The sequence below is a fragment of the Erigeron canadensis genome, chromosome 6 (genome assembly GCF_010389155.1).
Source record: "Erigeron canadensis isolate Cc75 chromosome 6, C_canadensis_v1, whole genome shotgun sequence".
Taxonomy (NCBI): Eukaryota; Viridiplantae; Streptophyta; class Magnoliopsida; order Asterales; family Asteraceae; genus Erigeron; species Erigeron canadensis.
In genome coordinates, this window is record NC_057766.1 from 27,080,062 (window position 1) to 27,107,729 (window position 27,668).

The 27,668-nt window shown below is 33.0% G+C and overlaps 2 protein-coding genes across 3 annotated transcripts; one reads left to right on the top strand and one right to left on the bottom strand.

Annotated features, from left to right (window-relative positions):
* The first annotated feature begins 12,964 nt into the window (after window positions 1-12,964).
* Window positions 12,965-16,669, top strand: LOC122605054 (putative U-box domain-containing protein 50). The gene is made up of 8 exons (XM_043777926.1): window positions 12,965-13,184; window positions 13,269-13,381; window positions 13,464-13,588; window positions 13,681-14,062; window positions 14,142-14,282; window positions 14,386-14,925; window positions 15,256-15,918; window positions 16,369-16,669. The coding sequence occupies exons 1-8, from the start codon at window positions 13,040-13,042 to the stop codon at window positions 16,561-16,563; spliced, it is 2,304 nt and encodes a 767-aa protein (XP_043633861.1). The 5' UTR covers window positions 12,965-13,039; the 3' UTR covers window positions 16,564-16,669.
* LOC122605055 (nucleobase-ascorbate transporter 11) lies at window positions 16,530-24,207 on the bottom strand. Of its 2 annotated transcripts, none has more exons than XM_043777927.1 (10): window positions 23,641-24,207; window positions 19,025-19,122; window positions 18,767-18,937; window positions 18,571-18,671; window positions 18,358-18,493; window positions 18,154-18,204; window positions 17,763-18,050; window positions 17,447-17,681; window positions 17,075-17,355; window positions 16,530-16,986 (listed from the first exon to the last, which is right to left on the bottom strand). In XM_043777927.1, the coding sequence occupies exons 1-10, from the start codon at window positions 24,104-24,106 to the stop codon at window positions 16,765-16,767; spliced, it is 2,049 nt and encodes a 682-aa protein (XP_043633862.1). In that variant the 5' UTR covers window positions 24,107-24,207; the 3' UTR covers window positions 16,530-16,764. The 2 variants fall into 2 exon arrangements, with proteins under 2 accessions (XP_043633862.1, XP_043633864.1); XM_043777929.1 differs by having other exon boundaries at window positions 16,877-16,986; window positions 17,079-17,355.
* Window positions 24,208-27,668: the final 3,461 nt, after the last annotated feature.

The window sequence follows — 27,668 nt, forward strand, 5'->3', positions numbered from 1 at the left end:
CAAAGCATGGGGTGGTGATGAGTTGCTCAAGGTGTTTACAGAAGGGTCACAATGTCAAAACATGTAAAAATGCACCAGTACAGAAGCCTGTTGTTAAGAAACCCAAGGGTAGGCCACCTAATAGAAAAGTTGGATAACAATTAAATGAAAGAGCGTCAGTTTCAGTTCAATCCAGTCAAAGACCATCTGTATTTATGCAAGGAGAAAGACCAACTGTTTCCAATCAAAGTCAAAGACCTACTTTCAATTTTCAAAGTAAAGGACCAAGTTTTTCTACAAGAAATGATGTACCAAACAATGCTAGAAATGAAGAACCAATACTTGAACCAGTGAGGATATATAACACCAACAAATAACCAAGGGTCCAGTGTGAAGAAAAGGCTTTTTGAGGATAGTCAGACTAGCCAAGAAACAGGTCAACAGAGTAAAGTGAAGCATGCAGAAGTGAAAGGTAAGGCTGTCATGGGAAAAAAAAAACAAGTTACACCAGGCAAGAGGATGGGTGTGACCAAAGATGGCTTCAGATTTCCAACTCATCAGCCACTTGGTATGACATTTTACTCAATATTAATATAGTTTCCATAAATTTGGTTCTAGTGTAAATCATTTTGTGTAACAATACAACTCTGTTGGATAGATTGAGATGATGATGGTGACAACAACCAGGCTAAACCCAAGCCAAAACCTCCCACTTTTAAGGCCAAGGGCTCATTGGGTATACCCAAGGGAGGTCCAAGGGTAGTATTTGGGAGGACTTTGACCTGGCTAAGTTGTGGGATGGGTTCATCTGGTACAATGGTAAGCAACCAACCAAGAAATGTGGAACTTGATGAAAGAGTAACATAGTCAGCCATTAGAAGAAAAATGGGTCCAAAACCACAAGTCTCTACACCAGTGAGGATTGAAGAAAATTCAGCTCAGATAGGGACTCAAGAGTCAGTGACTGCAGTGACCAAGAAAAAGACAACCCCCAAAAAACCAACTGCTCCATTGAAGAGAAGGATTCCTAGTCAGAGGATATTGGGCAAGAAACTTAGAAAGAGATTGGAAACTGGACCAGGGCTGACCCCTGAAGAACCCATTACCATTCCATTATGAACTTATATTTTGTGTTGTTTGTTAGCATCTTTCATGTATCTTCTCTTTTGTGTATTCAGCTAACAAACTGCTTGGGTATGTAACTATGGTAACTGCTTTGCTATGTAACAATGGTGCATGTACCTTAACTTCTTTATTACCATGTCTAGGTGGGCTTAAGAATGGTGCCCTTGCTATGTAATCATCTTTTGTGTATTGTGGTTAGACAATACTTTGGACATCATATGACTTGGTAAAATGAAGGTATGTTAACTTATTGTGGATAGTTGTATTATACGAATATTTGTTAAGTTATATGCAAGTTTGTATTATATGTGTGTACCACAGTGAAATGCAACAATGCACTCTAAAATTGCAAAATAAACCATATTGCATTAGTAGAAACATAAGATTACAATGCTTAAAACATTACAACCAAACATAAACAAAACCACTACTACGAATTACAACATATTAATTGACCAAAACTAAGATGACGATAATGGAAAACATAGCCAGAAATCCAAACATAACATAACAACATTTTTCCATATAAATTAGAGTTTGGTTGTACAGATAACACCCCGTCTTCATCAACCATGACATGATTCACCTGGTTTTGGGTCTGTGACCGAAGATCGAAGAGAAGATATTTGTAATACTAATTTGGAAGTTCGTCATCGATGAATCTGAAGGTGGTACACAATTGGGTTTTCGCCTACCAAGTTTGTGAAAGATAAGTAAGTATCTCATATCAACAAGGAAAAAAAACCTAATTAATCTAAATCGATAACTTACATGTGGGCAGTGAACAAATCTCCTTCCAGGGTTTCGACTGGTCCATGAAGTGAGAACTTTCATCTTCTGTCCACACTGGCAGAAAACATATCGATTTGCTCTGTTGGTTGTGCTGGAACTGGAGGAAGAACCATCCATAGTGGATGTGACAAAGGGAAAGGGGGGGAGGGAAAAAAAGGAGGGAAGAGAGCGTTTGAGCGGGGAAAAGGGAAGGAAAAAAGAGGGAAAGCAAAATAATAAGGAAAATGATGGAATTGTAGGGTTATATATAAAACATATCTGATGTGGCCAGCCAACCGGTTGCAATTTTAGAGTCTCCCGTTTTATGTTTACAATAAACGGAATGTCAAGTTTCTTGAATACAATGAAACTAACCTAGAGTTCGTGCACACAATAACTTTTCGGGATTAGTTACATGCATTATGGCGCACTTATCCCAAAAAAAAAGACAATTTTAAATACACTACATGTAACACTAGATGGACACTCGACAAAACATAATATAAGAAATGTCATGACAACGTTAATTTCAAATCAAACACTTGTTTAAAAATAGATAATATAGTTCCTACACCAAGTAAAATTGATAGAGCAAAAATACCTTAAATGGTATGTACGTGCAAGTCTCTTATAAAGTTGTCTTTTTATTCTTTTTTATAAAGTTATTTTATATAAAATAAAGAAGAATTTGAGATTGAATTGTTTTAAAAACAAAATTGTTTGATAATAATATAAACATTTTGATTACCTTTGTTTAAAATAGAGTAATAAGTTTTACAAGGGGCAGAATTATGCGTTGATTCGTTTAGTCCAATCAGCGACACATCAGCAAAAAATCATCTAATAACTAATCTCCCTAAATCCAACCTTATACCATGACTACTTTTGGACCCACTTTTTATTTAATTACACGCTCACAAAAAAATAAAAATAAAAAAAGAAGAAAAAGGCTTAAACACTCGTCCGTGAGGGATGAGTGACTAAGGACGAGTCCAACCTTTTGGTGTTCACTCGTTCTTGGATGGAGGGCGAATCTCGTCCTTCGGCATAAGGTTGCTCCTAAGACCATCCACGATGGCAAAATTTGAAAAGCTTTTTTAATTTAAAAAAAGGAAAAAAAAAAGGTGTGTAAGAGCAACTCCAATGACATTAAGTGATTAAAGAATTTTTTTTTTAATGTCCCTACTATTAATATATGATATTAAATTAAAATTGTTAGTTAGAAGTTATAAACAAATATTTTATGAAAGGAGAAAGGTTAAGTAAAACATGTAGTATCTATCTTAGGTAAAGCAGGGGGGATTATATAAAATTCAGGGGGAGGTTATGTAAAATTCAGGGGGGCTATGTATGCTTATCAAATTCAAAGGTTTAATTTATAATAATTTTTTTTTAAGTGGCAGTACATAAGCTTAGGTAAAGTCTACAGTACGAATCATTTCCCTTTATGAAAAGGAATTTAGAAGTGAGTTTGAGCGTGTAGAAAAAGTCTTTGATCAAATAGCTTGACAAACATTAACCTTTTAAAGAAAAAAGCTACTCGTATTATCTCCAATAGTAAAAAGCTATTCAAAGTCTTTTTATTTGAAAAAGAGTTTTTCATCAACCTTCTATTGGAGATATTCTAAGTGTGTGTAGGAGTTTTTTTCTTAAAAAAACTTTACTCTCCAATGATAAAAAAATCTTTTAAACACTCAAAGTAAAATAAAATACACAATTATATACAAAAATAGGTTTAAAATCAAACCTATAGCTTGAAATATATTAAGCTTTTCATCATCTCTCTCCTATTAAAAGACTACATATATTATACTTATTTTTAAGCTTTTAAAAACTTTTTATCATTCAAGGGAAGACTTTTTTATAAAAAGCTCTTACATATTTTACATATTGTTTTGATTAAATTTTTTTTTAAAATGAACCATTGTAGATGCCCTAAGGATAAAAGATAGTAACCACAAAAATTTTCTTTAACTTATTTGAAGATGAGATTTTATTTATTGGCTTTATATATTTTTAATCTTTAAACCCTTATAAACCAAATAATTTTTTTTTTCCTTTTAACTTTTTAATATTTGAAAAGTTTAAGATACCTTCTGGTTTATTAAAATGTTAAAAAATTAATTATTGTTGTGGACAAAGTTCAAATAGGGGAAACATGGCTTTTAAAACAAACAACTTACCACTTCACTAAGTATTGTTGGTTTGACAGATTTCCTTTCATTAAATATATGTCTTTATTTTTCTATTTTTTTTAATATAAATTAAATATTCTCATCTAATATACATGTTATAATATTCTCATCTAATACATGTTATAATATACATCATTCAACTTTTAAAGTAACCACACTACTATTTTGCATTATTAAATTTTGTATTAATAATCACATTGTTACCGTCATCCATTTTCGTTATCACCATTATTGCATTGCGCGGCTACCCCTCTAATATCTCATAATCAATGTGACTTTTTCACTTTGCAACCTCTATTTACCTTATCAAATACCACAAATATTCTCAACATCTAATGATCATTCATTTCTTTCACCTTCAACGTATAGCCAACTTGTTTTACAAACTACTTCAAAAAATTTTGTTTTTTTGTTTATTTTTATTTCAATTTCATAGCAAGAGATAAAAAGAAAAGTGAAAAGTAAAAGCGATTAGAACCCCTCTAGCTATTTTTTCCTTTGCTAATTTATTTTTCAAAATCTTTTAGTAATCCATATATAGAGACGACCAAAGTATAGTTTGCAGTAGGGATGAGCAAAAACCGAACCGGAAAACCAAAAACCGACAAAACCAAACTGAAAAAACCGAACGAAATTCATTGGTTTGGTTTTTGTTTTCTAAAAACCGAACAGATCGGTTCGGGTTTCGGTTTCATATGCCAAAAAACTGACAAAAACCGAACCAAACTGAATCAATTATATATTAATTATTTAATATTTATATCATATTACATTTATATTTATTACTTATAATTTGTAAATATGTTGATATATTTAAACTTTTTGTCTTTTTAGTATACAAATCTATATAAATTGTATGTTTTAGATGAAAACATACAAGAAAATCAATTCGTTTTATAAAAGTTATATCAATTTTAACACCTAAAAAATATAATTAGTCGATAAAAAATATCTTTATATTTTAATTTCTATATCATAATTTTTTTTGTTAACAACTGAAAATTAAATTTATAACATAATAAACAAAAAAGTTTTTTAAAAAAAATATAATAAAACCGAACAAAAACCGAAACCGATCCAAACTGAACCAAAAAACCGACAAACCAAACCGAACAAAAACCGAATCCAATGGATTGGGTTTTTTAAAAACCGAATGGATCGGTTATGGTTTCGGTTTTAGCCAAAAACTAAACCAAATCGATCCATACTCACCCCTAGTTTGCAGGGGAGGAAAAGTGGACATGGAATGAAATGTTTATTTCCTTTAAAAATAACTATATTAAAATAAAATAATATTATATTTTAGTAAGATTTGCCGTGTTACCATTATTTAACTGAATAAGTTGTATACTACAGAAAGGCGAAGAAATTTTGCCTGAACAAGGTGACGAAACATCCGGGCTCGGCTTGATGTCGGCTTGGCTTAACCTGGTAAAAATGTAACATAGTTATGTTCTTTACTTCTTTTTGCTGTTTAAAAATTTTTGTTCTTTACTTCTTTTTATCCGGAACAAATTTAATTATAGTTTTAACGTTATATCTCATTAACTATTAAAGGTTTTTTTCTGATTAATTTTTGCCATATGATCTCTAAGTGATCGCAAACTTTTAAACTAGAAGGGTACATGTACGATAAAATAATGGTGTAATTAATGTCAAGTAATGTATCTATTTGATGTAATAGGGTAGTGTATGTTTTTAAAGGTTTAGGTTTAGATGATCCAATGTATTAATTAGGGGGAAAAAAATATCAATAAAGTGAACATATTTAAAATATTAAGGATGAGGCTTAATTTGAGAAGATCAATAATTAACAATGTGATAGAGATCGACTGATTGTTGCGTATTTTGTTGACTAGTATAAGCTTGTCACTTTAACCTAATTCACACACTTGTCTTTCATGCGTGCAATCGATATTCCGTTCATATGCATTTGTGTACTTCCTTTTTATGGTTGAATAAAGCTACTCGATCGCGCTTTGTTACCATAACAGATGTATATCGAAGATCAGTTGGTTAAGTTCTAATGTATGGCTTTTAACAAAATACAAAAGTGTGGTGTTTGATTATACGTGGTCGATGTTTTGGGATGACATTCACTGCTCATTTAGCATGATTTTGAGGTTATTAAGACACCTTTAGAACACTATTAAATTTAATGTTGATTAAACTTATTCCCATTAAGACTACAATTTTTCTTAACTTCAAATTTAAGTTCAGTTGCATAACCTATTTATATACCTGGTTAATTTACCTCTCAAATGATGGCTATTTTTATTGTACTACCATTGCATATATGTAAAAGGCGTCTTAATAGCCTATGGCGTATAAATGTAACACGATTATCAAAAGATATGTTTAGTTTATCAATCAAAGTATTGTATATTTCGGAACCATTTCTTGAAAACATACATAAATATCCGAGTGCAACAACATTATATCTATACTTTCTATACTATTATATAAAAATTATACATCTATGTTGAAAAGTTTACAATTTTGGGACATACAAAATTATTATTTTACCTTTAATAAATTAACTTACACAACCATTCTATAATCTTTTAAAAGATATATATTCACTATCCCTAATTTCAAATATCTTTGTATCAATTTTTTACACCAATTGATGACGACGTCATCACCATCCGTCGACGTCACCACATCGCAACCAATGTCATCGTCGCCGCATTGTGCGGGTACTATGCTCGTGTATCTAAACAAATTAAGTATAGTTTCGGGGACAATGTTTAACATTTCTCTTTATTATATTAACTGCTTTGTTGTTTTTTTTTTTTAAATAAAAACTGCAACGTAAGATAATATTTTTTTTTGAATAGCATAATTATAAATATATATATATATATATAGGGGTTGGGTATTGTAAAACAAGTATTAAAGTAAAACAAATAGGATAAGATCTTAACCCTTAGATCATGGTTAAATTGATGCACGAAGATTCATGAAACAATTGATGTACTATGATTTATTTGATGCACGGTGATTATCACTATAGAAAAATCTATTGTTTTATTTGTTTTACATTAATACTTGTTTTATTTTACCTAAAACCTATATATATATAAAGGACAAAGTTTAAGATGAGCTAGCCTAAATGAATGATATGATAAATGGGATTAGGGAGTTTCACAATTTATTTATTTTTTATTATCATTTTATTTGACTCGCCATTTTATAGATGACATGAATTTAGCTTCAAATTCATATATTTGCTCACTTTGTGATTGGGTTTCACGGTTGATACTATAGGTCTCATTAAACATGTTTCATGTATCCTATGAATAATTTGTTTTTTAGTATATTTTTTAGGCGATGACGATTTGATTAGTTTTTAGATTAATTATTTCAAACGAAATCATATTATTAACTCCATAAGAAAAACATATATATAAATATTCATTAAGAGACAACATAAATAATGCTCCTCAAAGTATAGTTAAACATAAACATATATTTATTTATTTAGTTAAATTAAAAAATATGTTTAGCCATATAGGTATAGTAATAATAGTGGGAAGTGGGTCCGGATCCGGAACCCACGATTGCGTACATACATGGCCCAAAACCACTTTCTCGGACTCAATCCCACCCGACCAAATCGTATTTTACTCGTTATGCCCCATTTCACCTTTTTTTCTCGACCTTATAAACCGGCACGTGATATTACACGTGCATTAGTGATTTCTCAAGCTATAGCTATAGCTGTGATTGTGATGATCAAAGTTAAACATATATGCATGCTTATTTGCATTAGGTTATTAAACTTTGTTGTTATTTTCCGCATTTATTATAAACACTCTCATTATACTTATATATACTTTTTATTTTTATTATTATATATATTTTTATCTTATACTACATATACATTCGTTTGCATACCAAAAGAATATAAGCAATTTTATAAGAAGTTCAATTCTAGATATCTGTTTATGCACAAACTAAACAGGTCGAATACTAATAAGATCAAAACTATCCATATATATATAAAATATAACGAATAAAACGTCTTGATGCAAGACTTGTTCGTTCATTCATATATCTAAATCAGAGACTTATCAGTTCTGAATAACTTTCATAAAAAACCTAATTCTTACTATAAACATTAATCAGTTAATACTTAATACACTATCATGAAGGTAGTATGATCTCAGAATACATGCATGTGTATAAAATGTATGTTACGTGTATATAGAAAGAAATTGTTATTGAAATAATAGGTAATGATTGATTCATTTAAGCAAATATTTAAACACAAAGGGAAGATATATAGATTTTGTCAGGTGGATGCATCCCCTTTTCCTTGTCATTCTTCTTATCTTCGGCTTATTATAAAAGCTGTAATGTGATATTTCTTTTTTTTATAAGTATTGTATTTGATGGTATTAAAAAAACATAATTGTGATATGTGTGTGTTTAGATTTGATAATTGTAGAACAAAAGGGGCTTTTGACCTTTGACTGTATACCACGTGCGTGGTATCTTTTGACTCGATGATCTTGGGCTGGCCGCACGTGCATACCCTTCATCTATTGGCTCAAATTAACTATTTTTCTCGTATTCTATCTTTTATTTTACTCCACCTTATACAACTCTCATTTCACACATGACCCTTCTTCTAGAAAATTTATGTTTTACTTGCTTACATTAGCTTGCCTGTTGGGCTGCCTATGTGAAATACTAAAATTAACTCACTTGATAAAGGCTTTTATCTCTTAGGTCAAATTAAAAAATTCAATTTCTAACGTGTAATGATTTAGGATTAAAGTAGATTTAATGTTATAAAAGAAAATTTTTACCTATTGGGCTAATTTTTTTGGAGTTGATGAAAATCTTGAACTCAAGAATTCATTTAGCTAGGCAAGTATATGGTTCATTTAACGTTCTAAGGCCTCTTTGAACTTTGATCCACCATTCTTTTTCACCCTTTGGGCTTCAAATGTAAAATACTGAAAAGCCCAACATTTTTATTTGGCCCAAATAAAAATATGATTGTCAAGCAGATGTTCCGTGTTCGCCACCAAAACCAAAAAGAGTCGAACGCTCGAATTGGTATATGCCTCCCTACCAAGTACAGTTCTTGACTTCTTGAGATTATATACATTTTTTTGTTTTGATATGTGGTTAAGGTTGACCAATGGACCAATGGTCATATTTTGATGCATCCAAATCATGAGAATGCCCACACCCCAACTCTTTAAATTTAAAATGATAACTAGAAGTTAGAAATAGCTACTATATTACGAATAATTATGAAAAAAAGAGTTAAGTTCTAAATGCAAAATACAAAAGAAAAAAAATAAAAATAAAAAAGAGAGAGAGAAAGAAAAGGTAAGCAGACTGATAACCGTACTTCCTAGTTAGCTCAAGTGGTTGAGCACCTGCCTAGCAGGTCTTGGGTTCAAGACTTGGGAAGCAAATAAAAAGTCTTTCTATGAAGGCTTGACTTGGGTATACCCAGGTTCAAGTCTGAGAAGGCAGGGTTTACCCCTATTGATCGTTGTGCCTTCAGGAAGGATTAGTATGGGGTTTTTCCCCATCTGGTATTTGAAATAGGCATTTCTACTTCGAGGGAGCTCTCTAACGCGGACCCGGTTAAGACAATGTATGTTAGACCTCCCGCTGTCGAATTACAACACGAAGTTCTTAAGCGATATTCACCTTTAAAAAAAAAAAAGCAGACTGATAACCAACCATCATGTAGATACATATAAAGGTGGCCATCAAGTAAGAAATAGAAAACTAAAACTCAAAATGAAATAAAATCCCCAAAATATACAGGTTGATATGCTGCATCCTGATCCCCGATTCAATGGACAATAATTCCACACACAACATTAAATTTAAAATTAATATACAAGAATATAATATAATATAACATAATATGAGCATTATTGTAAAACTCACCGAGTGGAGCCGAGTACTCTCCGAGTACTCGCTACAAGGTAGGATGTCGGGTAGGCCGATTACCCCGAGTACTCCCCGACTTGGCCACTTTGACCCCGAGTACTTACCGCATACATCCGAGTACTCCCAACTCGCTTGTCAACCGACCTGGGAACGATTAGCGACTTCTGCAACCTTGAATATGAGGTATTGTTAATTACGTTTGCAACCTTTTTTTTCCCCCTTTTGTATAGTATTATACTGTTATATCATGTCTAAGTTATAAATAAGCTAGTACTCTTTTTAAGTTTGTATCATCACATAGAGAGTACGTATTACAGTATTAGTTATTGAATTGCAAATCTATCTATCCTTAACGGGCCATTGGGCCATATATGTTTAGTTTGTTTTTTTTTTTTAATTTTATTTATTTTTTAAAGTCTTTTACAAATTGAATGAGAATCTTTTTCTTTTCAAAAGAAAATTTTCTTTCAAAGAAAAAAAAGAGCTCTTTACCAAGCACGCGAAAGTACAAGAATTAATTATATTTGGTGGTATAAATAATTTTGGAGCTACTCTATTGTCACATATCATTTGTCTTGTGACACGTCTCTGATCTTTTTTACGAACATACAAAATATACTATTTTTGTTTATCCTGAGAAGTTTATATAATAGGATTGGAACTCGGTTTTCTCTTACTATTAACTATTAAGCCGCACTAAAATGTTAAAAGGCCTAACTATTAAGCCGCACTAAAATGTTAAAAAGCCGCATTAAAAATGGTTAGAATTATAGCTACAACCTACAATAGTAATATAGTATCAAATATTCCGCTTATAAATTGAAAAGAGTATTTACATTTTTCTTAGAAAATGTAATTTTCAAGTTCGAGAGAAATATTTGTTACATCACTACACCTTGTGTATACCTTTAAGGCATATTAGACGACCTTTCTATAAATAAACTCTAGTTTTAATAAATCTATCTGCCTAACAAAATGTAAGAAATTATGTTCGAATGTTACATTATATGTAACCAACTTCAGTCGTGTTCGTTATAAATATGTAATTTGTTCTATTGTCTAATTTGTGTAATATTTTAGTACTTTACTAGTTTGATAGTTAGTCCGGTGTCCATGATATAAGAAGTTATACACAATATAAATTCGTATATAATTACTTACATTCCGATTCAGTAATCCTTTTAATAAAACGGGAAAAGGAATATGGGTTTATTAGGCACCCAAATTGGATAAAAAAAGCCTCTCAAATACCAAATTTTAATATATAAAAAACATGAGGACTCAATCATTTATTTTATATTTAAAAAAATTAACATATAAACGATTTTTCACTTAAATTAGATGACTAACATCATCATACTCATTTTTCCCAAAAGGTAATATAGCCATTTGGAGCTTCCAAATGTATATCTCATCTTGTTTATCAAATCTTTTTGTAACTAGGCAACACTATGTTTGATTGTCGAGTAGCTACACTCCAATAAAAGATAGATTCTTGTGTTCCCAAACCCGCGTGATTGTGTCATTCTCATTTAAATTGGTAAAATATAATTATCATGTCAACATCAATGTTCACAAGTATGTACCAAACTTGTTCAAAAAAATTTTTAACAAAAAACTTCAAATCAAATCAAATCATTAGACATTATAATACACTACTTAGTAAAAGGTAAGGCAAGCTTTGTATTCAACCTTTGAAAAGGTTTATGCAATTCCATCACGCCAACATTTGAAATTAACTTGAAGGTACTAAACACTTTTTGACAACACATATTGTTCAATAAAGAAAACTTGTTCCATGTCACACTCCATAATTAATGATTTGAACACACACACATATATACTTTTTTTTTAATTTTTTTTATGATGAATGAAAACTTTTATAAAGGGCTCGTTTCTTTTTTTAGTTATTAAATACTGAGTGTATTGAGTGACTGAATGCATTAAGAATGTCTGTGTGTATTAAATAAAATATAGGTAATTAACGGTTATTTTTGTGTATTAAGTCAAAAAAGAAACATAAAATTTAACTGAATGATTAAGTTCTTAACTATTAAGTTTATTGAGTAAAAAAGAAACAAGACCATAATGAAGTACAATAAAAACAAGAAGAAAATCAAAAACTAAATAGTACTAGTTTGGATTAATTTGGAAAGATATGAATTGATAAAAACGTGGTTATAAGCCGATAATCATGGGAATTATTATGCTAAAACGTGGGGCATATAATTTGATTTAAAAACAAAAAAACTTAAAGGCATCACTTTGCGGTTCTCCTAAACAACTTTTAGGGCATGTTTTGATTTAAGGTTTGATAACCATGAAATGAGGATAAACATGATAGAATCTGATTGGTTTGAAAGCATGTGTTTCAAACTTATAAATAGATCTCTTACCCGAAGTCACTGCTCACATAGCATAAAATGGTTAGGTGAATACCTAGTTAGGTCTCAAGTTTGGACCTCCTTTTATAAACGTACATTTTAAAGAGTTTGGAAAATGGTTACATAAATACATAATTACATAGTTATGTATATCTGAGTAAAAAACACCGTTAAACTTTAATTATTAGTTAAAAAATGTAAAAGAAAATCTTTTTAAAATAGTTTATATTTTTTAACTTCTGATAATAAAAAGATTAATCTACAATGTTTATTCAGCCCCAAAATATCTTCTTAGAACAAACATTTGAAACTTGATGTACGGGGAGACGAAACTTCTTGTCGTTTGGTGCACCAATATGTCACACAGTCACTCACACACACACATATATATATACAGTACCACATTTGACTTTTTCTAAAGAGAAATTATCTTTATTTTCAAAGACGATGAGTACAACAAATTTCAACCTTTCACCAATGAAAGCAACAAGTATATACCTTGATAGGATTCTGGCCTGCATATTCTTGGATTTATTTAATCAAACTTTAAAACACCCTTTTCTCATAATTCAAACCCCATCAAGAAAGTCTTCATCTTGACATGATATTTACATATTTTGATCAAATTTAGTGCAAAGTAAACATCACATAAAGAAGATGGAGAAAATATACGTAGCAGTTGGAAATGATGTACAAGAAGGCCTTGCAACGCTTGAATGGACACTTAGAAAATGGTCTTCTCATCAAATTTCAATTGTTATCCTTCATGCAGATATAAATAGAGACTATGTTTACACTTATTGTAAGTTCTTTTTATTACAAAATTCGTTTAATTAAAGTTCGATACATAATATAAATAGAGACTAATATGGTTTGTTGATTAAAGATGGAAAGCTTCCTGCAAGTTATGTCAATGATGAGAGTGTTAACTCTCTTTATAGATATGAGCAAGGGAAACTCAACAAGATTCTAGATCAATACATAGCCTTTTGTGGCAAGGTCTTGTTTTCTTAAACGATATGTTTTTATTTTTATTAACTAGAAATGTTCTTATAAATAAAGTGTTAAATGTTGTTCACAGGTGAAAACAGAAACTCTAAATATTGAAAAATATGATGAACCGATACACAAGAGAATTCTGCAATTGATAAGAGGTCTTCGAATACAAAAACTAGTGATCGGAATTTCATTCTTGAAATCATCATTGTATGGTGACTTAAACCTTTGACTTGTGTTATATTACAAAGAAAAACATGTAGTTGTAACAATGTACTTTGCTATGTTGTTTCTTTTGGAAGGAAATATGGAAGTCTAATGAAGCATATTCAACGAAAGAAGCCAGATTTCTGTGAAATCTTTTTGACAAGTGGAGGGAAATTGTTCTTCTTGAAAGAGGAAAACAATGAGGGGTTCATAGAAGATGATCAAGGTGAAATGGTGGCAAAATTAAACAAAAAGAAGGGTAGTTTTCGACATTGGATTGTCAAAATGTTTCCAGAAAATCCAAAAAGTCCTCTTAGTTCGCCTTCTTCTTCAACAAGCACAAATTCGCCTCTGCTTTGGGAGAACTGCGCGGAAGAGATTGAAACGTACTTCAATCAGTTGATGGATTCAAATGCAGATGAAGAAGAACTAGAACCTATGCAAGTTTCAACAGAACCAGACATTCCTATACATTTGGTAATTTTTCGTTGTTTAATAGCAATATTGTTGCATTTGCTGATGACATATAAAAACACCCTTTTACTTGATGTACTAGGATCCAGTTCAGAAAACTGAATTCTTGAGAATCAAAATAGGTGAAGCAAGAGACAGTATTCATTTGAAGAGAAGTGAAGCTAAAGAAAGTGCCACAAAATATTCGAAAGCAGAGTGGGCAATTAATCTGTGTAATTCAAGGGTATTTCATCAATCTCATCGTTGATTCTGTGTCGGTTAGAATTTCTTTTCTTTTGCTCTGTCAGTGAAAATAATGTATGTATCGTTGATTTTTGGGTACATAGGCTGCTGATGTTGAAGCTCGATTGAATGAAGAAATCCTGAAACGAGGGGATTTAGAGAAGGATCTTGACTGCTTAACAGAAAAGCTTACTGAAAATAGAACTATACTTGAGCAGAATACAAACAAGCTCAGTTCAACTCTTGAAATCCAGAAGGAACTATCGAAAAAACTTAAATCGTCCACATTGGCAAAATCACGATCTGAAGAACAATTAAGCAAGATAATACGCAAAAGAGGTGGCATGATTCAAGAGATTGAGAAATTAAGGAAACAAAAAGATGTTATGCAGCGGAGAATAGAGTTCTGCAGAGATAAAGATGCTATCGAAATGGTCACAAGATTGAATGATTTAGACTTCTCTTATAAAGAATATACTGCTCAGGAGATTAGAACAGGCACCGAAAACTTCTCAGAGAACTTTAGAATAAAATGTTTGGGTGATATCACAAACGTGTACAGTGCTCGAATCAACCATACCACAGTTGCTGTCAAGTTGTATGATTTTAACAAACGAGTCTCGGAAGAGGAATTTGACAGTAAGGTAAACAATTTTCCAAAACCAAACTATGAATAATCACTGCATGTAAAATCAAACATAAGGATTCAATTCCAACTATTTTCAAGTCATTTATTTTGGATTATTGAGTAAAAAATAGGACACAAAATAAAAGAAAAAAAAAAAAACTGGCTCATCAAATCTCCAAGAATCGATTTTATTCAGAGATTTGAATTAATTTTATTGGTTTTGTTAACCTTGCCCTTTTCAACTTATAATAAGATTTAGCACTTTCAACCCACACTGGTTTCGACCCACTAAGCCTTCCTGAACCGCCCAATTTGCCACCACTAATAAAAGGTTTTCCATCTGCAGGTGAAGGTTTTATGTAGCTTAAAACATCCACATTTGGTGGCCATGCTCGGGGTCTGCAAAGAGCTAAAATGTGTAGTCTTTGAGTATATGCACCGTCACTGCTTAAGAAATGTGTTTTTCTCAAGTAGTAGGAAAATTCAAGACATAAACTGGCATGTAAGAGTCTGTATTGCAACCGAAGTTTGTTCAGGCCTAACCTTTCTCCATCTAACCAAGCCCAGACCCGTGGTTCATGGCAACTTGAGCCTAGCCAACGTCCTTTTGGACCGTAATAATGTTGCAAAATTACACGGGTTTAGGCTAGACTTTTCACATGATGAATCTGATATTAGGTCTGATATTCAAGATTTTGGGCATTTGGTGTTACAGCTTCTGTCTGGGAGAAATTGCATTGATAATCTAGATGATGTTTTCGAACAGAGGGTTGAGGAATGGCCATTAGAAGTGGGTAGGGAGCTTGGTAGAATAGCAATGAAGTGTTTAGCTAAAAAGAGTGACGAAGGGGAGTATACGAGTATGACAATGGTGATGAAAGAGATTGAAGAGGTCAAAAAGAAGGCAGATGATTTAGCAGCAGGTGTTGGATGTTCAGGAAATGAGTTTGACATGGATTTGGACGATCAAACCAGCATACCATCCTTCTTCTTTTGCCCGATATTAAAGGTATGCATCCTGTCTAAGCATTAGTGAGGTATATCACATGATAGGTAGTAGTGTAGTACTTGCATACGAGTCATATCTGGTGTTTGGATATGCATTTTAGTTTTCATCAACAGATTCCTCTGTTTTGAAACTGATTAACCAAATAATCAGTTTCATACTAATTGCAGTAAAACTGAATACATAATTTGAAAATCTTTTACTCCCATTTGACACAACTCGCTATCTCTATATGTCGGTACACAGCTAAACACAGGCAAATTGATCTTTAAAGATAAATGCAAAAACCACACCCGATAACCATTTATTGACAGACCTCTAGCAATGCTTTAGGCAATACTAAATGGGGATGTGAACTCAGAACTTCTAGACTATAGTGAAATGGTTTCAAATTTTAACCACTGCATAGTAACTGCAGTTTTGTGCGTCTAACACGACTTGTGTTGTCTGCAGGATATAATGGAGAACCCACACATAGCTTCAGATGGGTTTTCATATGAGCTCAGTGCCATAAAGCAGTGGCTAGATATGGGGCATAATACATCACCAATGACGAATTTAGAATTAGAACACCGACTTACTCCTAATCACATCCTGCGTTCCGTGATTCAAGATTGGCACAACAAAAGATCCATTCCTCTGTCATAAACCATGTGTAACTATACATTGTGTTCATTAATTGAATTGAAAAACAGATTAATGGAGATTTTTGATGTTCTATATATGAAGTAGCATGATACACAATCAATCGTAATCACTTCTACTCAAGAATTAGCCTAAAACAGGTATGTATTACCTTTTGAATCAGCTGACCTTGGACTATTATGAATCAGCTGACCCTAAAACAGCTCATGCATTTAAGCACTTTGCCCACCTGAAAACTCGAGACACTTTAGTTGGTAATGAGTAATCATCAAGAGAAGATGGGTCTATGGACAAGTCCTCAGAAGTTGACCAACGGTATACACCACGTTCTTGTTGACTTCCAGGTACGGTGTTGTCTAGTACTATCGCCACCAAGAGTGTCACCACCATATTCATCGATAGAAGGGCATTTACTATGAAATCAAACTGAAAGAAAAGCATCACAGATAGATGTTAGATCATCTACAGTAGTCAAAAGTCCACAAACCCAACTAATGGCTACTTCTGTAATTACCTGCCTATTTCCAGACTGAATTGGCCCATCTGATGCAGCTGAGTAAGGAATGAAGTAAGCAGGCAGAATCAAGGCAGTTTCTGGTTGATACTGTTGAAAGTATGCGGGTAGAGACAAGCCCAAAAATAGCGATACACCAACTATCATCATGTTTCTGAAGCTTGCTGTGTGGGTATATCGTAATGTCGATAGTCCTAATGCCAGAATTAGGCCCCACACAAAGCACAATAATGAAGCAGCCAACGCTTGTGGTATAGAAGCAAGAATGGCACCCACTTTCCCTGATACAATTTACCATTAATAGATCAATACACCTTTATAAAAAAAGTAACAAAAATGTCACGGATGAACCATAGTCCTATCTCAAATTACCTATAAAAGAGAAGACAATTAATATAACTGCTCCAAGCTCAACAGCTCGTCTACTCGCTATCTTTGTGATGGCAATGGTGTGTGCATTTTCAGTTAAAGTTGTTGACCCGGCCCCTGAACCCCATATCCCAGCCAGTGCACTACAAAAACCTTCTAAACCAATTCCTCTACTCACAATGCCCCGTGTAGGGGGTCTTGCATTAATACACATTGACGCAGAGTAATATGTTCCAACCTGTCAACATGTGAAATCACATAAGAATACTATTTAGTGTATCTACGTATATATAAAATTTTATGGTATCGGGATACTCACGGAGTTAACTGATGCCACCAAAGACACAACAATCATGATCATGGAGGTTCTCAAATGGAAAATGGGGACACCCCATTGTAAAGGGTAAGGTATTCGAACCCAATCAGCAGTTTCCCATGCATTGGATGCATCAGTTCTGCAATGCTTCATTGTATATGCATGTTTAATGCAAGAATCCATTAACATGTTGGATACGGGTATGTCTGGGCTACATCCTTTGAAGTTGTATGCTCCGCCAGCTGTCAAGAAAAATGCATACACCCAGACGATTATAATGCTTAAAGGGACCTGTCACATTATTGCCATTGGTGTTACAGCTATGAAAGAAAAGAATAATCAAATAATTTATGATGCACGTATATGTCTATATCTGCTATAACTGTAAACTTACCGCATATATTTGAAATACCCGATTTCCAAGAATAGATACTCTACGAAGGTGCTGCACAAAAGATGCAAGGCTATGTTATATACTTATATGATATGAAAGTTCAACAGAAGTTATACACTAATAAGACATTCAAGCCCATGTACATACTAGTAAAGAAAGCAAGTGTATGAATCAAACTGAAAGTCCATTACTTGTGTTGCTCACCAGGGAAAAAATAAGCACCAATAATAGCTGAGGAAGACTGATTTCTACACAACTACCAGCTTGAGGGAAAGCATAGCTGAAAAACGCCAAGCCCACAGCGGCAACAGTAGGTGCAACTACAACTGGATTTATCAACCTGAAGAGAACTTGTATTATGACAAAGACATAAAATGATCATGATAATATGTACACACACACGCATGCAATATATACCGTAGGAATAAAGACATCAAACCGCTGAACCCTAATATGCATTGAATGATCGAACTAACTATTATAGCCCCTTGTAGTTCCCTCATTATGTGTCTAAATTTCTGCACGTAAGAATATGAATCAGTGATTATAAAAGGTTGTTTAATACGGAATAAAAATTACTAAAGAATTATGTGATGTAACTTAACAAACTTACATTTTCAGTAAGATTTCGGTACTCATGAGAATTAATGATAACTAAAGCCGGAGCCAAAAAGACAAATGAACTCCCTTGAACCAATGGTAGTCGTGTCCCAAAGTATGAATGCAATATTGTGGTTAAGCCCGAAACTAACATTATTGTGGAAATTACAGTAGCTGTGTCTTTCTGTTAACAAACGATTGAAACAAGTCATAAAACTGCTTTTTGATTACTGAGCTCAAAAATATATTGCTTAGAGGAATTATAGCTCACGTCGGTTCCACCCATAGCTGGGACAATTATCAAAGGAACCAAAATCAATGAGCCGGCAAGCGAAAGGTAATGCTGCATACCGTAACACAGAAGCGGTACTGCATAATAAAATGTAACGGATATGAATTAGCAAAGGTATACAATCGATCATCATATTTGTTAAAGTATGAGTTTGAATAGGATAGTGGATCCCTACGGAATTATAACCCAACCCTTATTCCCATATTAGAAATTGGTAAATTCATATGGAATTTCAAATGATAAGTATATGATTAAGCATCATTCCACAATGTTTCAGGTACAACAGTTGCAAATACTTGTAGCTAGAGCTCCTATAGTGTAAAACTTTTATCTCTCATTCCTATCAGCTAAGATCAGAACAAAGCACGTGGCGTGTTACTGTTCTGTTTCTACTTCATATGTTCGCATTGTCCCCAAAAATATCAAAACATTTATTCACACAAGAACTTAGAAAGTCCTAAACAAGTAACATACATTCTTCACATAAATATTAGTGAACTAAACCATACACTATGTTAACCATTCAACATATTCAGTTAATCACTTCCCAAATTTTAGTCACTTAGTTATAAAGAATGCAAATCATAAGTCATTTATCATAAACAATATAACCATAAGTCTAGAAACAGCATCATGAAGGTGGCCTAGTGCCCTAGTTGTTGGCAAGGTGATGTAACACACATACTGATTATTTGTTTCTATTTGGTTGGTTTCGCTCATATATAAAAGATAATGACCCATTATCACTCCCCCACATACATGATATGTGTCCCAGCTTTTTGCTTATATATAAACTATACATACAGGTTTATATTTTTTGTTTGTACACTGGAGGTTAAGTGATTTAATTATGTACCACACATACTGGTTTTGTCTGTTTACATTTAGTTCTTATTGTTTATGTAATCTTGTTTATGTTTTACATATGCAGATACAGGGTATTGCCGTATTGATTAAGGTGTTGGTTAATGTAATCGTAACCTTTAAAAAACAATGTCAGAAACCGACCCGTCATCCATATTCTCTCAGAAAAACTCAAGACTCCCAGAAGATTCTGTCTTTTTCTCCATATTCTCAGTTTTCGTTTTCACCAGACCTTATATCCTAAAGTCCAAAAACAAATATTTCGTCTCATCTCCAGTTTCTGGACCTGCAGATCCTTCAAACACTCTCGTCATACACTGCCAACTAAAATGGTTACACGAACCCTACACTATCTGTGTCTGGACCCAAACGTTGTGTCCTTTTGCCCATCTTCTTCGAATCATATTCCACACCTTCATGGAAAGCTGAGGTATGGAGACAATCTCGAAGATGAATGGTTCGTCGTGTTTTTGCTCTTTGAGACCTTATATAAATTTCGAATCTCTCCATATGTGTTAGGGATACTGATGGTGAGTTTCTTTAAATCGAGTCTGCTTACCATCTTCCCGAGACCAGTGATGAGCGTCCATTTTGTGATTATTTTCTATATCATTAGGTCGTGTTTTGATGTCTAAATGAGTTAAGAAATGTGAACTTTTGGTACTTAATAGAATGACATGTTATGATAGGTTCATAAGGCGTGCAAGTGAAAACAAACGTCTCTACTCAACTTAACACGAAGCCACAAGACTTTTGGACGAAGACTAGCAAGCGGAAGATGAAGAATTCAAGGGCAACATGAAGCACACGACCACGTGTTAGTATTTTGGGCATAACTTCTTCATACGGACTCTGTTTCTGACGAGTAAGCTATCCACGGAAAGGTGAGAGAAAGATCTACAACTTTCATGTTAAATCTGAAGCCTCCAGCGCCGCTCATTTCTCTCTAGCGCCGCTGGAAGTGATCCCGAAGTTTACCAGCACCGCTGGGACCTCACCAGCGCCGCTGGGAACTCACCAACGCCGCTGGAAGTGCACTAGTGCCTCTGGGAGCCAGCGAGCGCCGCTGGGAAAGTCGGCCAGATCTAGGGTTTCGCATTAAACCTATAAATACCCCCCTAAACCCTAAGATTCGTAGCTCACTTCCTCCAGGCGACTTTGGGGGCCGTTCTAGGGTATTTTCATCATATCTAAACCCTTGTAACACCTCCATATCATCCGGAAGATCAAGCATCAATTATTCAAACAACAATCCACAATTCAATATTCATATCTCAATTAAATTCGAAGCAGTATTCGGTAAAAACAAATTAGGAGGATTCGTGGTGTTGAATTGAAGGAGCGCCCAAGAAGGATACGGACCGCGCAACTTCGCGCTATTATTAGTTTGATCTTTCTTTACTCTTTTTATTATTGTTAGCGTACTTGATTGCGAGACTATTTGTTTGACAATTATCTTTATGGATTTATTTATGATTGTTAGGTTTATTTGTATTGTCATGAGTAGCTAAGTAGTTTTGCATTTGTTTGGATAATGTGATCATGCCGTGATAGTTTTTATATTAGATTGTTGAACCGTTTCTATGTTTGTCGCAGATCCATGGTTATTGAGTCAGACAAATGTTATTAGTTTTCATATACAAATCGGTTTTATTGATTTGGTTAGGTCGAACTGACGTCAAGGCCTTAGGGTCATTTAATTTGGTTTGCGAAACATTAATCGGTCTATAATTAATGTAGTCTCTTGACTTGTAAACGAGCAGGGGATGGTCAATTAATAATTTGGCTCAACTGAACATGTGTTTTATTAGGTTAATCTAGTTGATCTGGCGAACGGAAACCGGATCCGGGTGACTAGGGTAATCAGTGTCAAGTGACTTTTAGGAACCTAGAAGAATCTTGGCTTACATAAAAGATTAAGTCATAGTTACAAAACTCAGATCTTAATGCATAGCAGTGAATCTAACGAGAATCTGTTTATAGGGTAGTGTGAGTCTAACGACGGCACTACTAAATAGTTTGGTGCATCTAACGAGAATCCTTACGTGAGAAGAGTTGTTCAACAAATCTAAACTGTTTTCCAAAATGATCATGGCATGTGAACTGTTCCAAATAGATGCGATGTTTTAATTATTATTATTTTGCTAGATCAATCATTTAATGTTTTTATTATTTTAGTTTTATTTAAATCGTGACAAACCCCCAAATCCTAGAATTACACCTAACTTAGTTCTTAGTAGGGGTGTAAGAAATGAACCGGAAAACCGATAAACCGGTCCGAACTGCGTGATCCGAAACCAAAAAAACCGAAACCGGAAAAAACCGAAAACATAAAAACCGAAGTGTAACGGTTCAGTTACGCTTTTCAATATTCATTACCCGCGGTTAACCGAACCGAAGAATGGTTCAAAATTTCTAACTAACCGAACCGAACCAAAACCCGAAAAACGGTTCGAAATTTCTAGCTAACCGAACCGAACCGTTTACAGCACTAGTTCTTAGACATAGTCCCTGCGAACGATCCTGGTCTTACCTATTTACTATACTACGAGCGAATGGGTCCACTGCCCGTGAGTGAGTGTAGTAGAGAAGTTAACCTTGAAATTATAAATTTAAAACTTGTTAGGAAATATGGTTAACAAATCTGCTCATCAACCAGTACTTACCGTGTCTTCATCCGTGGTGGTAATTTGCATATTGTTCCCAATAGTCACTTCTGTTTGGTACCTGGTTTATTTGACGCACTTTCGTATGTAATGACACATGAGGAAAATAACCAAGGCTTCAATTTCAGTCCAGTTAGCCATAAAGAACTGAATAGAAGATTATCCAATAGGGCAGTTAAGAATACACATAGGGCAAAGTTTAGGGTTCCAGTTTTAGTAGCACAAATATTAAAGCATATACCTTGTTTGATATCACTAGCGGTGGAGGGATTTTACAACCGAGACATTAATTCAATGAAGTACCGGTTTTTGCCTAATAAAAGCAGTGATGAGATAGTTGAAGTGTCAGTGAGAATGTCTCGTGCAATGTATGCACAGTTGATGCAACAGACATACCAGGCCCCGAAATGCTACCCAGTGACGCCAAGGAGTGACGCTGGTTACACTGCAGCTGAATTGAGAATGAAGATAGCATGTGGGTTTGAAATGTTTTATCAAACAACCACGATGGATTGGATGGGAAAGAGGGCACATGGGAGATTTACAGAGAGAGTTTAGAGAAGACATGTATTCCTCAAGAACTTATATAGTCTTAAACAAGTCAACATACACTTGACAAATAAATATCAGTGAACTAAACCATACACTAGTCAATATTTCAACATAATGACTTCCCAACTTTTAGTCACTTGGCTAAAAAAGAATGCAAATCATAACTTATATATCATGAACAATATAACCATAGAAGTCTAGGAAACGGCATCATGAAGGTGGCCTAGTTGTTGGCAAGGCTACAGGCTACATGCCTACCAAACTCTCATAAGAGACCCAGGTTTGAACCTCATTTGGTAAATATCTTGGAATGATCCAAGGAAAAAGTGGGTACAGAAGTACCATTTAGGCTGCATACATCAAAGCCAAACGCTCGACTTATCAGGATAGCCTAAACAAGGATCCTTCTCCGATTACCCGTTTAACAGCACAGCTTGTTGCCCGTTTCGCCTTTTATTTCCATGTAAAATATATGAAATGAAATAACCATAAAAAAAAATGAAAAAAACATACCAAAACCAGGATTATCTCTAATCCCACATTTCATTTCTGGCTCTCCATTACCAAATTCTCCTTCATCTCCACCAGGATATTTCACATCAATAAATTCATCCTTTTTACTCCTTCTCTCATCTTCCTCTCTTTCCAACAGAATAGGGTCGGCCTCATTATCATTCCTAACCCGGTTCACTTCCGGTTCAATCTCAAACCCACTATTTCTCATCATTCTCTGAACCGGTTCAATTTCTGGCAACACTGACCCACCACCGCCGCCGCCGGTTCTTTCAACATTCCGACCACCACTACTTCTAGAACTCCCAACTTCACTAGAAAACATCGAAACAAACCCAGTTTTTTTAGCCCAAGATCTTAAATCTTTAGCATTGTGGTCTCCTTGTGTTACAAAAGGTTCAATCTTTTTATGACCCTTTTGTTTTTCTGCTTTATTTCTTGATTCTGAGCTTGGCCCACTTTCCATTTCACCTTTTCTTGATGAATTTTTGTAATATAAATCAGACCCAAAATCAAAATCACACTCCTTGGTTCTTGTAGTATATGTATCTATGTTTCTTTGATTACTATTTTTTGAAAATGGTTTTGTATTTGCAGGTTGGGAGTTGCTGTCAGCAATCAAAAGTAGAAATGGTGAATTGACAAAAATGCCCCTGGGATTTGAGTTTGATATGTTGAAATTGGAGAGAAAATAGGCCAATGGGGGTCACTGTCACTGTCAATTTGGTTTCCTTAGATTTCAAGTTTCTACTGCTTTTTATTTAAAAAAAGTTAGTACAGTATAATCCATCTTTTAACCTTTGTTATTTGAAAATTTATGTTTTGTAATCCAACTTTGTTATTTGAAAAAAAAAATGATTAATCTTTATAGGATAATGATAAATCAACCTAATTTATATGTCTAATAATCAACCTAATTATAGGATGTTAGACATGTGAAAAAATCAGGGGACAAGATTAGGAAAGAGGATTAGTGAAATTCACATGTCAAATACTTAAGGTGTTAGGTTGATTTTTAGGCATATAAGTTAGGTTGATTAATCATTTTTCATCTTTATAATATTAGCCTAACAATCCTTTTAAAATTATATACTAGTTAATAACCCGGGTTCAACCCGAGCATATTAATTAAAATTTTAAAATTAAAAAATATATTAAAAGAATTTATTTTATGTTTGTTCTTAAAACATTATAACTTGATATAAAATTTAATAATTCAACTAACACAATAACTATATAGTTAATAAATCAACTAAATAGAAAAAGACATTTTATTTGTAATATTATATAAGAGAGAAATTTTTTTTTTAAATAAATGATTAATATTTTAATTAAACATGTAAAGGGTTATTTTTATTTTATTTATATATGACATCATAATTAAATAAAAGATTTTTTTAGCAGAAATATGGATTTGCCACATCAAAAACTTTCTAAAAATACTTATAAAAAACAATCTTGTTTTATTATATATAGAGATATGTGATATGAAGTAATTACTATTTGTTTTTTCTAATCTTACCTTCAGATTTTTCATATATAACTATCTTATAAATTAGGAGAACTTTTAAGCATAATTTAATTTAGAACAATTAATTATTACCCTTTGATAAATGATTGTATTAGTAATGCTATATATATCAAGTAGTAATTTTTTTATAATATTATGATGTATGTGTTGTTGTAGATGCATAAAAGATTTGTAAGATCATCATTGTTTTTTTTTTTTTAATGTCTTAAAGGTAATTTAGGATTAAGATCCACGTTGTATAATGTACATTTTAAAAGCTTTACTTTGTGCAATGTATTTCAAAAACCATTTAGCGTCACGACTAGCATATCATTACTCATTAAATATATGAAAGTCTTTTTCTAACATAAGACAAAATAGAGAATCATAGTTAAAAGATGACTTTTAAAGTGTAATTAACAAACGAAAGAACATACCTTAGTGTTCGTGAAAGTTGAAAAATAAAGATAAAAGGTGATGATTAAAATTAAGTAGTGGAATACACAAATGATGTAGGTAGGTAATAACACAACCTTTTCATAATTGTTTGAATGAACTTTAACATGTAAAAATCATAAATTTTCATTACTTTTTGGTTTAGAATCAGGGAGTCGAAAACTATTAAACCATGTGACTCTTTTGACAAGTGAATTAACCCTGTAACAGTTGACCAAAAATTGTTGGTTTATAACCGTAATCAGTCCTGTAAAAACAGATTATGTACGTGTACACTATGTTTTCGATACTTTTTGGACTATAAATTGTCAAACACTGGCACCTTAAAGTTCAATAATTTGAACATGAACCACGGACATATTTTTATGGGATAATGACCAGTGGATATAGTGAACTATGACAAAATGTCTATGTTATGTATTGATTTAATCGGGGGTCTATGTTATATAACGAACTTACTAAAACTGTCTAAGTGATGCATGTTACAGGCTAAAGCCAGTCATCACTTTTTTTCCCTTTATTTTTTAATTTTAATAATTAAATTATTTATTTAACATATATAAATAAATATAAGTTATGGAAACATATATGTATATAAGTTCTGCAATTATATAAAAACTGTAAACACCTTATGTAATTAAATCGCATTTGAAGATTACGACCCCTTATAAGGTCAAGAGCCTAAAACCAATCATTACATATATTCTCAAACATATACACGTTGACACACACAAATCTAGGGGTACATATATACAATCTACACAAACAAACAATGAGAGACTAGAAGACGTATTTTTACATGGCTTCTTGAGACATAACTTATAATTAAAATGGGAAAGAATAACTAATTGTTAGATTTTAGTTAAAGCAACAAAACAACAAACTGACAAGAATGCATTACAATATTAAAGCTGAAAAGATCAAATCCCCTTGACCTCATAATTCATCATTTTTTTTTTCGGAATATTAATATATAACTAAATGGAAACAAGAAAATATCAGTTCTCAAATACTCGGGAGGAGTTGTAAACAATAAATAACATGCATCGCTTAGACAGCTTTAGTAAGTTCATTACATAACATAGACCCCCGATTAGATCAATACATAATATAGACATTTTGTCATAGTTCATTACATTCACAGGTCATTATCCCAAGTTTAAAAAAATGGATGGTAACCGACTACCTGTAGATTACCTAGTAACATGCATCACTTAGACAGTTTTGGTAAGTTCGTTACATAACATAGACCCCCGATTAGATCAATACATAACATAGATATTTTGTCATAGTTTAGTACATCCACGTATCATTATCCTTATTTTTATTGAACTATGTGACATATGAATAGTTGAACAATAGATCAAAAAATTCAGTAACAAACACCATGTAATCTACAGATTAGATCAATACATAACATAGACATTTTGTCATAGTTCATTACATTCACAGGTCATTATCTCAAGTTTAAAAAAATGGATGGTAACCGGCTACCTGTAGATTACCTGGTAACATGCATCACTTAGACAGTTTTGGTAAGTTCGTTACATAACATAGACCCCCGATTAGATCAATACATAACATAGACATTTTGTCATAATTTATTACATCCATAGGTCATTATCCCTATTTTTATTGAACTATGTGACATGAATAGTTGAACAATGGATCAAAAAATTCAGTAACAAACACCATATAGCAAATATGAATAATAGTAAATATGAATAATATAGCACATAATTATCTACTGGAAACAAGTGGTGAAGCAAGCGACTTATACAATGCAACCATCACGAAACAAAATGACTCGTGAAGCAAAACGAGTTACGGAATGGAATGATTCATGAAGGAAAGTGGAGTCATGAACCATAACGTTCCAAGAAGCGAAATAAACCATAAGTTATTTGTGATACTTACCCATTTTAATATATACAAATAAATAGTTAATTGTAGATGAAGGGAACCGCAAATTGAAAAGAATTGCGACCAACACCATTAAACGATCTAAGATGAGACATTCAACCCTACTCTGATCATTCCGGTCCGGTTCATTTGTGTTGTT